This window comes from Plasmodium gaboni, chromosome 10, assembly GCF_001602025.1.
Source record: "Plasmodium gaboni strain SY75 chromosome 10, whole genome shotgun sequence".
NCBI lineage: Eukaryota > Apicomplexa > Aconoidasida > Haemosporida > Plasmodiidae > Plasmodium > Plasmodium gaboni.
The window spans coordinates 746,280-763,669 of record NC_031490.1 but is presented as its reverse complement, the minus strand read 5'-3'; the positions used below and the strand labels follow the sequence as shown (position 1 = coordinate 763,669).

At 18.0% G+C, this 17,390-nt stretch overlaps 5 protein-coding genes across 5 annotated transcripts; 4 read left to right on the top strand and 1 right to left on the bottom strand.

The window, feature by feature from the left end:
- Positions 1-377: 377 nt before the first annotated feature.
- On the bottom strand, positions 378-3,099 carry PGSY75_1021400 (putative endomembrane protein 70; the record flags this gene model as incomplete). Its single annotated transcript, XM_018785985.1, has 7 exons — positions 378-621; positions 704-785; positions 931-998; positions 1,217-2,095; positions 2,222-2,331; positions 2,513-2,896; positions 3,007-3,099. The coding sequence occupies 7 exons, from the start codon at positions 3,097-3,099 to the stop codon at positions 378-380; spliced, it is 1,860 nt and encodes a 619-aa protein (XP_018641602.1).
- Positions 3,100-4,443: 1,344 nt separating this feature from the next.
- PGSY75_1021300 (putative membrane protein) lies at positions 4,444-6,000 on the top strand (the record flags this gene model as incomplete). The annotated part of the gene is made up of 2 exons (XM_018785984.1): positions 4,444-5,368; positions 5,561-6,000. The coding sequence occupies 2 exons, from the start codon at positions 4,444-4,446 to the stop codon at positions 5,998-6,000; spliced, it is 1,365 nt and encodes a 454-aa protein (XP_018641601.1).
- A 989-nt stretch (positions 6,001-6,989) lies between these two features.
- Positions 6,990-8,996, top strand: PGSY75_1021200 (hypothetical protein; the record flags this gene model as incomplete). Its single annotated transcript, XM_018785983.1, has 1 exon — positions 6,990-8,996. The coding sequence occupies one exon, from the start codon at positions 6,990-6,992 to the stop codon at positions 8,994-8,996; it is 2,007 nt and encodes a 668-aa protein (XP_018641600.1).
- Positions 8,997-10,178: 1,182 nt separating this feature from the next.
- PGSY75_1021100 (hypothetical protein) lies at positions 10,179-15,206 on the top strand (the record flags this gene model as incomplete). Its single annotated transcript, XM_018785982.1, has 1 exon — positions 10,179-15,206. One exon carries the CDS (start codon positions 10,179-10,181, stop codon positions 15,204-15,206), a length of 5,028 nt encoding a protein of 1,675 aa, XP_018641599.1.
- Positions 15,207-15,856: 650 nt separating this feature from the next.
- PGSY75_1021000 (hypothetical protein) lies at positions 15,857-17,390 on the top strand (the record flags this gene model as incomplete). The annotated part of the gene is made up of 4 exons (XM_018785981.1): positions 15,857-16,092; positions 16,227-16,459; positions 16,677-17,174; positions 17,325-17,390. Coding segments are annotated over 4 exons (1,033 nt in total), but the record flags the coding sequence as incomplete, so codon positions are not given.

Below are 17,390 nucleotides of genomic sequence, written 5' to 3'. Positions count from 1 at the left end.
TAATTGAAAATTTTATAAAAGGGAAAAAAAATATATATTGACAACATAAAACAAATTAAGATAAAAATAAATAAGTAAATAAATAAATAAATATATATATATATATATATATATATATATATATATATATACATATACACTTATAAATAAATGTATTATATTTAGATATATAGTATAATCTGTATTTTTATGATAGACACTTAAAAGAAGCAAACACATAAATATATATATATATATATTATTTCATTTATTATTATTTTATTTTTCCTTCTTAATTAAAAAAATAAATGTACAAAAAAAAAATTAGATAAATATATAAATAGAATGGGAATAGTATATATATATATATATACAATGCATGTTCATATTTTATGTGATTAATCAACTTTTATGGATGAGTATATTTTACGCAGGAAAGCAAAAGAAGCTAAAAACCCTGCTGTTCCTGTATATATAAAACATGTATAAGACATAATAAATGAATAGGCAAAATAAATAAATGTTTCTGAAAAGGTTGATATATTTAATTTAATAAAGAAATAATAAATGGAATATAAAAAGAGAAACAATCCCGAAGATCCAGGTGCAACAAATGATTTCCACCACCAATTGTAGTCCTCACTAAAAAAAAAAAAAATATATATATACATATATATATATACTCCCATTTTTTAAAAAAATACAATATTATAAATATATTTACCAGGAAAGCGTATAATAAGTTAATGCAATTGATAATTGGGCACTCAATAAGCCTAATAAAAATATTACCAGAAATAAAAATCCTACAAAAATAAAATAAAATAAAATAAATAAATAAATATATATATATATATATATATATATATATATATATATATATATATGTTTACATAAAACACATTTTATATTATATGGAGTTGTTTCTTTATTTTATATTTCTAATGTTACCAAATAAATAATACATATTGCTTTTCCACAATGACGTAAATAAGAAAAAAAGTTCTGTGTACATAGTCCTGAACAAGTAATAAAATAATATGAACATGTGCAGGTTGTTCATACGTAAATAAATATAAATATATAAATATATATATATATATATATATATATATATAACACTAATTTAGGAATACACATAATTTTATATTTATTCATTCATTCATATATCTATACATCCATAAATATTCATAAACGTTTCGTTTATTATATTATATTTTATTTTTTATTTTTTTACGCGAAGAGTATTGATCCAACAATAAAGGATGATACTAGGAATGAATTTAACATTGGTTGTTTTGGAATGTGTCTTGGAATATTATTAACACGTACAGGTAATTCGATTGGTTTTTTTTTGTTGCCTATAAATGATCCGAGACAAATCAAAGGTACAGATATTCCAAACCACAAAATACACACGGACGTTAAAGAAGAAAATGAAATGGCTGTGTTGGAGTGTTCATAATGTAATACTAGATTTATAAGGAAAAAAATAAGAAACAAGATAAAGGGATAAATAAGTGATGTTCTAAAAATAGTTAATTTGACATGTTTACTTTTAAAGAGCTTGTATAAAATTGAAGAAGCATAACCAGATATGCTACTAATACATATCCAAATAAAAAACATAATTTGTATATATCTATATCTTTGTTTATATTTATAAACTCCAATTAATAAAATTAATGCACACACAAGTATCATAAACATAATTTGAATACCAACACCTACAAATGCTGAAAAGAAGGTTGAATTTCTTGGTTTTCTAAAAACATCACCATGAACTAGTTTCCATCCTCTGTCATCCATATCATCGGTTTCAAATATATTTGTATTAATCCTATTGTATTTATTTAAATCTTTATGTAATGCTTTAATTAATATGGTGCTTAATAAAAAGGATAATAAAATAACGAGGATTATACTATTAATAATAGAAAACCAATGTATCATGCTCTGATCATTCAAATTTCTATAATAATGTTCTGATCGGTGTTGAAAAGAGTTATCACTTTTAACATATCTTATATCATATTTAAATGTAACAAATTTATTTTTTTCCATTATCATAGTATTTTCATTCTGAACACAATCATCATTGATTGTAAAATCAGCGCTATAAAAAAAAAAAAAAAAAAAAAATTTATAAATAAATATATAAGAATATTAACGTATAACTTAATATGATAATTATTAATATTCCGTTACATATACTTCATAAATAATTAACATATAATTTTACCTTTGTGGTTCTACTTCAAATCCAACGATATAATATTTGTTTGAATTAGATCCACCTTGTGTATTGTATAGTATGGTGATTTTATAATAGGTATATAAATTATAATTCCTCTATAAATATAAAATGATACATAGATAAATATAAATGTAAATGTAAATATAAATGTAAATATAAATGTCAATATATATGTCAATATAAATGTCAATATATATGTCAATATAAATGTCAATATATATGTCAATATAAATGTCAATATATATGTCAATATATATTATGATCCTTTAGTTTTACATCATGAACATATCCTATGGGTATTCCTGTATAGTAAAATCCTTTTCGTTTAGGGTCTTCTCTAAATATTTCTAAATTATCAACCGAATATACTATATTATAATTGTATAATATTAGATGCTTATACTTTTCATATACATTATTATCAATAAATATTTTACAATAAAATGCACATTTTTTATCATTTAAAAATGTGGTTTCAATGTTTGTATCATGAAGAGTATCTCCTAATAAAATTTTAAATATATTTGGTGCTTTCTCTCCACTTAATTTTGAATTATTAGATGAACAAAATGGAAAAGAAAAATAATCTAAAGTGGTAACAGCCCTTCTACTAGATAAATTCTTGATATTAATTATAACTGGATCACCTTCTTTATAGGTCTAGAAAAAAAAAAAAAAAAAATATATATATATATATGTACATTTATATATATATTCATTTATGTATATTCATATTTCATTTCATTTTTATTCATTATATTATCTTTTACCGTCGGATTCATTCCAGGTAAATATGCTTCCGCATATTTAATAATATAACATACAAATAGAATGAAAGAGAAAAGAACATGTTTAATAATCATTGTATATTTTTAACTCTAATGAAAAATATTAAAACCTATTACTTTATGACAAATTATTTATATATATTAGACCACCATAATCATACAATATTATAATAAATAAAATGATTAAATGAAAAATATATACATTTATATAAATATATATATTTTAAAATAATATATTATTTATATATAGATATATATTATTATTATATATTATAATAAATTTCATGACAAAATCAAGTAATAAGGATTATTTTATTTTTTAAAAGAGAAAAAAATATATATATATATATATTATAAATATATTAAATATTATTTAAAATGTATCAAAAAATATTTGTATATATATATATATATATATATTAAAGTATTTTAAAAATTATAAATAAAAAAAAAAAAAAATATATATTATTATATATATTATATTAGAGGGGAAAGGAACAGAATTAATTAAAAAAAAAATAAAATATTATAATTTCTTTCCTTTTTATAAATAATATTCTTAAAATATTTTTATGTACATATATATATTAATATATATATATATTTTTGTATTCGTATCAAAAATATTAAGAAAAGAGATCGGAAAATATTAAGTGTTACATGTACATGTTCATATTTAATATACACAATATAAAAAAAAGAATAATATAATACGTTTAATAATATATATAAATACTATACATATTTTAACCTTTTTTTTTTTTTTTTTTTTTATTTAAATAAAATGAAAAAGCATATATATTATTTATTAAAAAAAAAATAATAAATAAATAATAAAAAAGATATTAAACGAGCAAAAAGGGAAGGAGACATTTTTAATATATTGAAAAAAAAAAAAATAAAATAAAACCAATAAAATAATAATAATATTTTGTATTATACATATATATTATTATTATAAATATATTTATATATATATATATATTTTTTTTTTATTAATACATTTAATGTGTATTTATTAATATTTTCTTATGTAATTTTTTTTTTTTTTTTTTTTTTGTTTTAAATATTAGATATAAAAAGAAAAGGGGCCAATTCCCTAGTATTAATAAATATTTAATTAAAAAAAAAAAAAAAAAAAAGGAAAATTATTTAATATACATACATATATATATTATTTGATAGCAATTAAAGATATATAAGTACTACCTAGATTAGTCTTTTGATTAGCTGATATAATGAGAAAACTAAAGAAAAGATAAAGTAAAAAATAATAAAATAAAAGGGAATATCACAAAAATAATAATGATATATCTGCATACACATATATGTAATACACATAATGTGAAAGGGTTTATATATATATATATATATATATGTATTTTTTATTTTATTTTTTTTTTATATGTAGGCATAAATATGAAAAAGGCAATTTTCTTCATTCATTTGATTTTTTTTGTATTTGTTAATGTAACATGTTTAGAAGTTAGAAGAGGGAAGTATAATATAAGTTATGACTATGCGATACAATCTTTGAGGGATAATAATTTTAAAAGACGAGGTGGAGAAAAAAAAAGAAGAAATAATATATATTATATGAATATTAATTTCCATAATATAGATAACAATTTTAATAATGAAATAAGAAAACGTCATTTTAATGAAAATGATTCAATAAAAGACAAATTAAATAAATTAAAAAAGTTGAAAAATATTTTAAATAAATATAAATTAAATATAAATAAAAAAGATTTTGATAAATTTAAAAATAGAACCCAAGAAATAGTTGTAGATAAATATCATTATGCAAAGAAATATTCTATAATAATAATTAATAGATTGAAAGATGATATGTCCATTTATAAAGGGAAATTAAAAAATTATTATAATACAACAACAACATATTTAAAAGATAAATATTTGAATAGTTCTATACATGAATATCTTAGTAGTATACCTTTTTTTAGCAAATCATCTAATGTTTCGAAATTAATAAGTTATAATTCTGTAAATTTTCTATTTTTAATATTTACAATTTTATATTTTAAAAGTGATTATATATATACCTTTTTTAAAAAAAAATATGCATTCATTGGAGAATTCAAAAATATTAAAACAGATAAACTTGTCAAAATACATACTCTATCAACATTATTGTTTTTCTTTTATAAATTTTTTGTTCTCAGACTTTTATTCATACTTAATTCTTACAATTTCTTTTCACAAAAATTATATCTAATCAATAATTTAATACATATACTTTTCTTTTCCTATATATCAATATTTCCATATTTCCTTGTCCAAGCTAACTGGGGCAGTTTCCATTTGCTTGGTTCCAAGAAGAGTAATTCTTAAACAAAAAAATAAATAAATAAATATAAATATAAATAAATATATATATATATATATATATATATTTATATATATGTATGCATATATGTGTGCTAATCATTATAATGTAATAGTTATATATATATATATATATATATTTTTTTTTTTTTTTTTTTTTTTTATTTCATTTCATTTTGTTGTTCAGGTAAAGTATTGGGAGGTTTAGTCTTATTACAGCTATTTTTGATTTACGCTCGCTTAATATTTCAGAATAATTTATGGTTTATAAAAACATGGACAGATGAGCAATTTTTTAATAAGGAAGAAATAATACAGAATATAAAGGATGATAAGAAAACGGATTTTTATGTCAAATTATTAAATCAGTATGATTTTTTGAAAAGATTATATGTTGGAAATAATAAAATATATGAGATTGTATTATATTTATATAAATATAAATATTTATTAAATATTATATCACCTATTCATTCCTTATTCTATATATACATTGCTCATTCTATATACTTTTATTTAAATAATTTATCTTTTGCTGGTATCTACGTTTCTTCCTTTTCCTTAGTCTTATACTTAATCAAAATATTGTCCAACAAAATTGATATGTATTATTTGACGAAATTGTAATGGTTCAGTGGAGGAACAGGTGAAGCAAAACCACAAGGCACATTGAATATATAGGAAATATGAATATTTGCCAGATCTGTTTTTTTCATGCACATATGTAATGAATATATAAATATATAAATATATATATATAAATATATATATATATATGTGTGGCTCAAGAAAATAACTATTTAATAAACAATCATTTCTTTAAAAATATATATATATATATATATATTAAGTTATAATATTTTTTTATAGTTTATATACATATATTTTTTTTGAAACGTATAGATTTAATTTAAATTTTTTTTTTTTTTTTAAATCTTTTTATATTTATTTATTATTTTTTTTTTTGTTTTATCGTATATTTATGATAAACATTAATTTAAGTAAAGACTTTTTCCAAACTTGGAAAAAAAAATTTCAACGTAATTATTTTTAAACAGAGGAGACAAATATAGCATCAACAAAAAAATAAAACATATATATTATATATATATATGTATATTTATATTTATTTATATATTTTTATATTTCCTCGAAAAAAACAATTTTGAGCAGTGTGTGTAATATGGTTAGGGGATACAATACAATTTTGAAAATATATAAATTCTAATATTTGATATGTTTAATGTGTGAAATAAATAATAAACATATATCATAACAAATATAATATTTAAATTTGTATATATATTATTTAATTTAGTCATATCTAAATAAATACATCATATTATTTTATCCTTACTATAATATATCGTTCATTATATTATAATATTATTTTTATTTTTATTTTATTATTTTTTTTTTTTATTTTTTTTTTTATTTTCTTTTTATTTTTTATTATTTTTTTTTTTTTCCCATTCAAATGGTGAGCCAGCTAGCTATTTAAATAAAAATAAAATAAATTAAAAATATAACATATATATAATATATATATATATATATTTATATTTATAATATCCCCTTATTATCATTAAATAATATCACTTATAATATTTCAAAAGATGAGTTTAAATTTTAGCGATGACGATGATGTAATAAGAGAAGAAGTTGATGATACAGAAAAGAGCGATAAAGATAATTCGAACTTTGATTTTATGAACCATGATAAGAAAGAAAAAGGAAAGGATTATGGAATAGAAAAAAAAAGACCTTTTCAAAATGATGATAATAATCCCTTTTCAAATATGAAATCATCAAGAGAATTTTTTGAGAATTTACAAGGAGAGGATATAAATAATGAGGATACATATATTGGACCTGATGAAGGAACGGAAGCTGAATTAGAAGGAAAAAAAAAGAAAAAAAAAAGTGTAATATTTCAATTGAAGAATTTATTTAATGATGTCTCTTTGAATAAACTTAATGCATATATAAGAAAAAAGAGAAGAAAAAGTGAAGAAGAAATGAATAGTAATGATAATTTTTCAAGATCAAGTTATGAAAAAGAAGGAGAGAAAGAAAAGAACCCCAAAAAAAAAAAAAAAAATGACCATGTTGATAATTATAAGGATGACAATTATAAGGACAATATTTATGATGATAAAATATTTGACAATTCAGATGATAATCTTTATAATGATGACATTTTAAATAATCCATCTGATGAAGAAGAAGATGAATTACAAAGATATGTAAGGGAAGAGAAGAACAAAATGAAACAGATTATGCCAGAAAAAGACGATTTGTGGGAATTATATATTTATATGAATTTGAAAAAAAAGAAAAGAAAAATTGAATATAATGAAAAACAATATAGTAGTGCTATGAATAAAGTATTTAATAATTTAGAAAATGAATATAAAAATATAATTAAAGAAAAATTATTTAATAAAATAATATTTAAAGAATATTTGGTAATAAAAGATGATGTCGAATATTTTAAAAATAATCATATTATGAATATCGAGAAAAATATAACAATTCCAATAATAAAAAAGAAAAATTTATTAAGTGAAATGAAAAAAAAATTAATACTTTTATATAATAAAGGTATATGTTGTAATTATATAAAAGAAATTTCTATAAATTCTGTAGGAAAAATAGATGAACAAAGAAATAGTTATGAGAATCTGGATGGTTCATCTTTAAGAGTGAATGAAAATATGGATAATTATATAAATAAAATACAAGATAATAATTATTTAATAATAGAAAAAGAAAGTTTAAATATAGGTTTAAATAAATTATTTGATAAATATTGTATTATAGTTCATAAAATAAAAGCTCATCGACGTAAAGATTTAAGAAGGAATTTTAATTCATTTATGGAATTAATTAATGAGGTTTTTACAAAATTATATTTTTCTATACATAATATATTTTTAACAGATGAAGATATGAATATTAATTTGACAGATATATATAAAACAATTAGAAGGAAATATAATATGCATGATGTATTAGATAAGTTACAAAAATTAACACATAAAAAAGAATGTTATGAACATTATCGTTCATATTTATTATATAAATATAAAACAACATATTCGGTGTGTGATGAAGTATTTAAAAATCATATAATGAATGATAATATTAATATATTTAATTTTAAAAAATTTTATAATACTGATTTCTCAAAAGATAATTTTACTATAATCAAACAAGAACAAAAAATCACAACGAATGATAATGAATTACATAATTTTATATATGATCAAAATGATAATGAAGAAGATAGAAATATATTTACAAATGATATATATAATGAAGATTTCTTTACTATAAATATTAATCATATGGAAAACAAAAACAATCAACCACCTCAAAATGATACAGTAACAAGTTCTCAAAAGATTTATAATGAGAAACAAAAGGATAATATAATACCCATATCAAAAGAAAACCCCACATACAATAATAACAACAATAATAACAACAACAATAATAATAATAACAATAATAATAGTAATATTTATAATGTTGTTGAAGAAACACCATTAGAGAAGGCTAAAAGAATTGCAAGAGAAAAGAAAAAGCAACTTATGAATAATAAAGTTAAAATAATATGAACACATACAAAAATATTTATACACTACATATATATATATATATATATATATATATATATCTAAATATATCTTCATTTATTATTTTATATATCAATATTTTTTATTTTTTTTTTTTTTTTTTTTTTTAATACATAAAATTAATCTTTTAAATAAAAAATAATATATTTATAAAAATATGATACATTTAAATTTTTATATTATATGGAAAAAATAAATAAATAAAAATAAACCGTTGTGAAGAATATTATAAAAAATAATTATATATATATATAAACCCTTGTATACTAATAAAATAATATAATTTTTTAAAACAAAACACTTTTAAGACAATAAAATTAATAAAATTTTTAAAAGTGAAATCTATAAATATATAGAAAAAAATATATTATATAAAAATAGTGAATATTATTTTATTTTAATGCATTTAAAAAATTATATATTATATAATATATACATATATATATATATATAATATATATATATATATATATATAATATTTAAAAAAAAAATAATAATTATTATATAATAAGAAATAATACATACATATTCCTTTTTTTTTTATATATATGTACAAAAAAAAAAAAAAAAAAAAAAATACGAATTTTAATATTTTTTTTTTTTATAATCTTTTCATTTAATATTTATATTCAATTAAACTTGAAATTGTATAAAAAAAAATTTTAAAAAGTATATAAAATATAATATAATAAGAATAAAGAAAATAAGTCCTATTTTTGTTTTGTTTTCTTTTTATTTGTGTTTTATATATATATATAATTATATAAATTTCTATAAATATATTCTTGTATGCAATATATTTTATATTTATATTATTTTATTTTTATGATTCAAATTATATACAAATATTTTATATAATATATATTTTTTTATAGCATATTTTTTTTATATAATTATTTTTATGAACGTATTAAAATATTTAACATTTGGATATTTGAATTGCTATAAATTTGTATTAAAATAAATAAATAAATAATTATATATATATATATATATGTATTTATATGATGCTATATCTTTAATATAAAACATATGAACATAAAAATATAATATATAATATATATAGTATATAGTATTATATATAATATTTATTATATTTCTTATTCTTATTCTTATTCTTATTCTTATTATTTTTATTTTAATTTTTTTAAATTATTGAGAGTATGGAAGAAAGGTCAGACGATTTAATGATTAAAAGTAAAGAGCTTTGTGAGATATTTTTGAAGTCTTTAAAGAATGATCAAGGGAGCGTAAAATATTTGAATGAATGTAAGAATGTAGATATATCTGAATTTTATGTTGTATTTAATCTTGTATTTTCGAATATAATTACTAGTGATAATAATATGGTTATATATAAAGATCATTTATTATTTTTATCATTTTGTTATATGAATAAATTAATTGAAAAATATTATAATATATATTCAAATGATGAGAAGATAAATATAAGAAATAGTTTTATAAATATTTTATTTTCCTTGCCTATAAATTACAATCACATATTAGATAGTGATATATTAAATTTAAAAATAAAATCGAATGAAATGTTTAAAACAAAATTAATTAATGAGTTTTTGAATGAACAAACATGTTTAATGAATTCTTATTTTAATAAGAATGATATATATATGATAAGTACATATATGAATTCCACAAGAAATAAAATATCACAAATATTAAGTATTATATGTTTGCATAATGAACATATATATTTTAGATATCTATTAAATTTTGTTATTTTTTTTGTTTGTGAATATATAAATAGAATAATATTATGTCAATCTGAACAAAACAATGTAAATATTAATGAGAATAATAATGTGTTTATATCAGGTGGTTTACAAAATAAAAGTTTAAAAGATGAAAAGAGTGATACTATCCATAATAATAATAATAATAATAATATGAATAATAACATGAATAATATTGATGATGAGAATTATTATTTTAATTGTGTTTTACATATATGTATAAATTTTTTAAAAGAAATTTTTTTTAATATCAGCAATGAAAATTATTCAAATATTTTAAATAAACAACAATTAAATATGTTTCGAACTATAATTATTACAGATATAAATATAATATTTCATTTAATTTCTCTTGTTTTTTATTATTGTTTATGTTATAACAAAAAAAATGAATTTTCTTTATTAATTGAAAGTATTAAAGAATTGTCTTTTTTTTTTCCAGCTCATATATTTTTTAATGAAGCAAATTCACCTATAAAATTTTTACTTAATATTTTAATTTTATGTTTTAAAAAAGAGGAATCAAATATTAATCATTTAAATCAAAATAATAATTCTATTCGTACACATATCCCACTCAACCATTTTGAAATATTATATAAAAATTATTTATCATCAAACGATTCAAATATAACACATATATTGAAACATTTTCTAGAAGATGTAGATGTAGAAGAAATATTATTAATTATATTTTTAAATATCATTGAATATATATCTAAAATTAATAATAAAACATTTTTTCAATTAAATGAAGATGAATTCATGTTATTCTTAGATAATTATTTTAATATAAATTTAAATTTTCATGATATAGAACATTATAACTTTCAAAAGATATATATAAAAATGATTATGAATTTATCTTGTATTCCTATATCAAATTATTTACATAAAAAAGAAAATAAATTAAAATGTCTACATATATTTATTATTAATATATTTAAAAATTTTAATCATCCTAATACGAAAATATTAATCAATATATTAACTATATGTAAAAATATATTTGATCATAATAAGGATTTAATATATATTAATAATAAATATAATATAGAAGAAAGTAAATTATATAACATATATAAAACTGATAGAGAACATTTGTTGAATCACAATAATCAAAAAGATTATCATAACAACCAGTTAATAATATCTTGTGATGATTTAAAAAAGTTGTTTATTTTGATGTTTATAAGATTTATAAAAATACCTATATATGATGATTATATGAGTGACAATATGTGTGACAATATGAATGACAATATGAATAATAATAAACCTTTTGGTGCTTCTAAAAATAACAAGAATGAACAAAAATTTTTTAAAATATCTAATGAAGGAGAACAATCAGAATCAATAACATCATGCACCAATGCTTATATGAATAAAAAATTAATGATTGATTTTATTAAAAATTATATAACTGAATATAATGAAGATTGGTTTTATATTTATTATAAAAATATAAAAGAAGAATGTGAAGAAAATGATACAAATAATATAAATGATTATGATGAAAATGAAAATATTTTAAAACAAAAAATATTTAATTTTATTAAAGTATTGTTAGGATATAATCATGAGATATATCATATTATGATTGATGTATTTGATGAATTCTTTATATATTATAATACGCTTATTAATGTAAATAATTTATGTAATGAAACATTAAAGGTACAAGATTATTTTATATATGTTTTATTAAGAGCTTATTATCAATTATTATCATTCTTTATAAATACATTAAAAGAATTAAAAAATATTGTCACAAATGGAGATAAACAAATAAATGAAAATATTTTTTCTTATCAAATGACTTGTACAGGTGAAAGAGAAAAAGAGCTTAAAGAGGCTTTTATTCAAAATAAAATTAATATGAAAAATAATCTAGAAGAAAAAATAATACAAATGAATAATAATAACATTGAACTTGAAAATAATCATAATAATAATAATAATAGTGGTAGTCTTTCAAATATGTCTTGTAATACTTATAATTTAGATATGCTAAAAAGAGAAAAGGAAAATATTGAATTAGAAATATTTATTATAAAATGTATAGAAAAATATCAAGGTTCACCTTATTACGAAATTAATAATAAATGTATTAATAAGTTATTAAATTTTTTTAAAATAATATTACAAAAAGATTTTATGGAATTTAATAAAGTATCAACAAATTTTGTTCTGTTTGAAATTAAAAGATTACAACATATTTCTGAATGTACTTATATTTTAAATTATAATAAAGATTATGCATATTTTATTATGGATAATTTAATGAAAACAATAATTGAAAATACAATAGATATATCTTTTGAATTAAAAAAAAATTATCTAGCTATTTTTACATCTATAATAATGAACTTAGAAAGCTTTTTATCAAATGATATTATAGAAAAAATTTTGAAAACATTTTTAGATTATAAAAAATCGACAAACATATTTAAATATAATAAAGAATTTAGTATATTTCTTTTAACACTTATATCTGTTTTAAAAGTAGATAATATAAATCAAAAAGTTCCATATATTAAATTAGTTTTAGAAGATACATATGAATTTTTTACACATTTTAATAAAAATATAAATACATTTCAAAAGTTGTATGACCTTTTTTATGTAAAACATGCAAATGATACAATGTTACAAGTAGGATCCTTTGATTCTATTCATAAAAAAGAAGACATGCTACATTCATTATTTGATGCATGTAAAATTGTTCACGAGTCTTTTTCTTTATTTTCATATGAAAAAATTGATATATCTTTTAAGAGTAAATTACAAAAAAGAACATTAAATCAAACGGCAAATAATAGCACTAATGATAATATGAACAGTAATAATATGAACAGTAATAATAATAATAATAATAGTAGTAGTAATAAATTAGGAACACATGTCAATTTTGGAGATGAAAATATGTATTATAATTTAATGAATAATAATAATACATTAATAAATGATAACGAATTTTTACATTTATTTATAAACCTTTTCGAAAATGTTTTAATGATATATTCAATATTTAATGATATGATAAGAACTAATTATTCATTTGAAAAATATCCAAAAATGTGTGTAGAAGTTAATTATTTTCACCTGACCGGTCAGGAAAAAGATATTGTGTGCATGTACAACATGAACAAAAAGAGAAACAGTATTGATAATATGGAACATATGAAAAATATGAAAGATATAAACAGTTTGAATAATATGGTTAGTATGAATTATAATGATAATATGAATAATGTGTCTGGTAATAACGAATTGTTATATATGAAAAATAATATTTGTATAGAAGGAAAAAAATGGAATTATTATACGATAAAATTATTACATGAAAATATATGTAATATAATTAAAAAGTTTATAAAAGAAAGTTATTTCTTTATATATAATGATTTAACAAATATTTTTAATAATATATTATGTAATAGTTTAATATATATTCCATATGATTATATTAATAATAATATATTATTAGTTTATGTTTCTTTAAGTGAAAAATTAAAATATTTAATAAATAATAAATTAATCAATCAATTAATTATACAATGGTTTTTTAAAATTTTTTCCATATTTTTAGAAAAACATTTTCATTATTTTAGAGAAGAATATGAACATATAAAAAAAGTAAACTCAGAATTAAATTCAGAACTATGCATGAAAGAAGATGATTATAGTATGTATTATGATATGTTATATAAAAATAAAAATTATATTCTAAATTATTTAAAAATATGTAAAAATATATTTGTTGTACCAAATGAATATAAAAATAATCAAGAACATAAAATGTTTTTTCAATATATATATAATGATGAAAAAACTGTTCTTTTAAATTCTCTTCTTTCAACTATAGAATATTTATTAAATAGTTATGATTGTGATATTACTAAAAAATGTTTAAACTTTCTTGTAGATTCATCTGAATCTGTTACTTTTCTAACTTTTAATTCATCGCATTTCTACTTTTTTCTACAAATTATTAAAGTACTCTTGAAAACATTCTTTTTATATAACCCAATCATATTAACACTAAGACAAAAAAAAGAAGAAAATCAAATTAGTAATATAATTCTTAATGAATATACAGAAGAAAAAATACAAGTCTATATCGGAGAAATGAACTTATTTATGAAAAATGATCCATTAGAAGCAAATTCTTTTCTAAATGTTTTTACTAATGCAATTATCAAAATAAGCAAACATTATTTCTTTTTACAAAAAAAAATCTATAATATTCCAGAAAATGTTTCTACCAACGATTTATTAAATATTGATAGTGTTAAACATTTCTTATTATTATTTGAAAACATAGAAAATTCAAGCACATTCAATTTCCATACCATTCTATCAGACTTGTTGCAACAAAATAATTCACAGTATTTTAAAAATTTATTGATTCAGTATAGATTACACAAAACATAAAAATTAATATTATAGGAGTATGAAAAACGGAATTATTTATTAATTCGTTTAATATGTCACATTATGAAATATATATATATATATATTATATATATATGTACATATATTTAGCCCTATGGTTATTATATATTTCCACTTTATTATTTTTTTTTAATTAATTCTTTAATTATGAATAAATACACAAAGGAATGTTTAATTTTTGTACTTTTATATATATAAATAACTCATATGTGTTCTTATTATATAATATATATATATATATATATATATATATATATATATTATTTTATTTTTTTTTTTTATCATGTTTGTTCCTTTTTAAAAAAATTTTAACACATTAACTTAAAATATAATATTATAATATGGATGTATTTTTGTATTTTATTTTATTTTATTTTTATCATTTTATTTTTTTTTTTAATTAAAATTATTTGGACGATAAAATATAAGTAAACATACAAAATAAATATATATATATAAGAAGTATATTTTAAAAATGATGTATATGTGATTATATATATATATATATATATATATATATTTTTTTTTTTTTTTTTATTTCTTTTTTTTTTTTCTATCAAAGATTGAATAACAATTTTGATTATATTATATGCTCTTTCTTTGGTATATTTTTATATTATACATATACCATGTTAAATTTTTTAAAATATGTGAATCATAAATTTCTAATATCATTCGTTCTTTTCTTTTGTTCTCATATTTTTGTTGAGAATTATAATATTCATAAGAAAAGGAAAACATTCATATTACCACCAAGGCTTAAGAAGGCATTTTCATATAAGCCTAATAAAGTAATTAACACATTTGAAATAAGATTAAAAGCGGATGAAGAATTGGATGATTATAAATATTTCACGGAGGAGGAGTAATAAGTGTTCCATAAATAAATAATATATATATATATATATATATATATGTATACCATTTAAATGCTACGAATTATTCATATATTTTGTTATTTCTTTATTTTTATTTTTTTTTTTTTTTATCACACTTTAGGTACATTCCGGCACTACCACCTGTCGAAACGTGGGAAGATTTAATCCTCAAAGAAGAAATAAGAAACAAAAAAGAAGACCCAAAGAGAAATGCTGACGATTATAAATTAACACACGAAAGTAGAGAAAAAGTACTAGATATTATACGACAAACACGTTTAATAAATCATTGTAACTATGAAATTCAAAAAAATAAACAAAAAAATATTCTCTATTTTGTAACACCCAAAATTGGTTAGCTACAATTTTATTACATGAACATGTTCATAATTTTTTTCTTAAAATTTGCACTTTTTTTAGCTAGCCAAAAAAAAAAAAACATATTTAAACACACACACACAGACACAAATATTATATATATTGACCAATAATATAAAGTGCATATATTCTAAAAATTATACACATTTATACATGTGCACGAATTTTTTTTTTTTTTTTTTTTTTTTCTTAGGACCGTATTGTAAATTGATGGAATACGATAAGGAAAAGATGGAGAGCTTAGTTAGCAAGGTTAAAGAAAAGTTTGGTAAGAAAGTAGAAATTGTTAATTTAAAGTTGGATGTAAAGATGCCGTTATTTGAGATTTTTTTACAAGCAAGCATTCACACACAAATAAAAATTTTTTATGCTCGTGGTAGAACCTTACAATATAGATTACCACCTGTATTTTGGACTAAATGCAAAATATTAAAAGAAAATAAAATATTACAAGAAAAATATGGTGGGGAATGTGCCCCTGGATTATTCCCACAATATGATGAATATAATATAATGCAAATTATGACAGAATGTGTATATAATGACAAATATAATTTTTATGTTTATGATGTTAATTTAGAATGGGAAAATTTATGTGCTCTTACACCTGAAAATAGAGAATTGAGAAAAATAGTTCATCAGAATGTTCATGTACCGACAAGGTTGGCAGTGATTAAGGCATTCGAGCAAGGTAAAAAAATAAATAATATATATATATATATGTATATAACACTGAATTAATCCCTTTATTTTGTTTTATTTTATTTTATTTTTTTTTATTTTGTTTTATTTTATTTTGTTTTATTTTATTTTATTTTTTTTTTTCCTTATTTGTTTGCAGGTGTAGAAGACTTTAGAGATGTTATTCGGGAAGAATATCTTATTATGCTCCGAGAGCAAAGAAAAT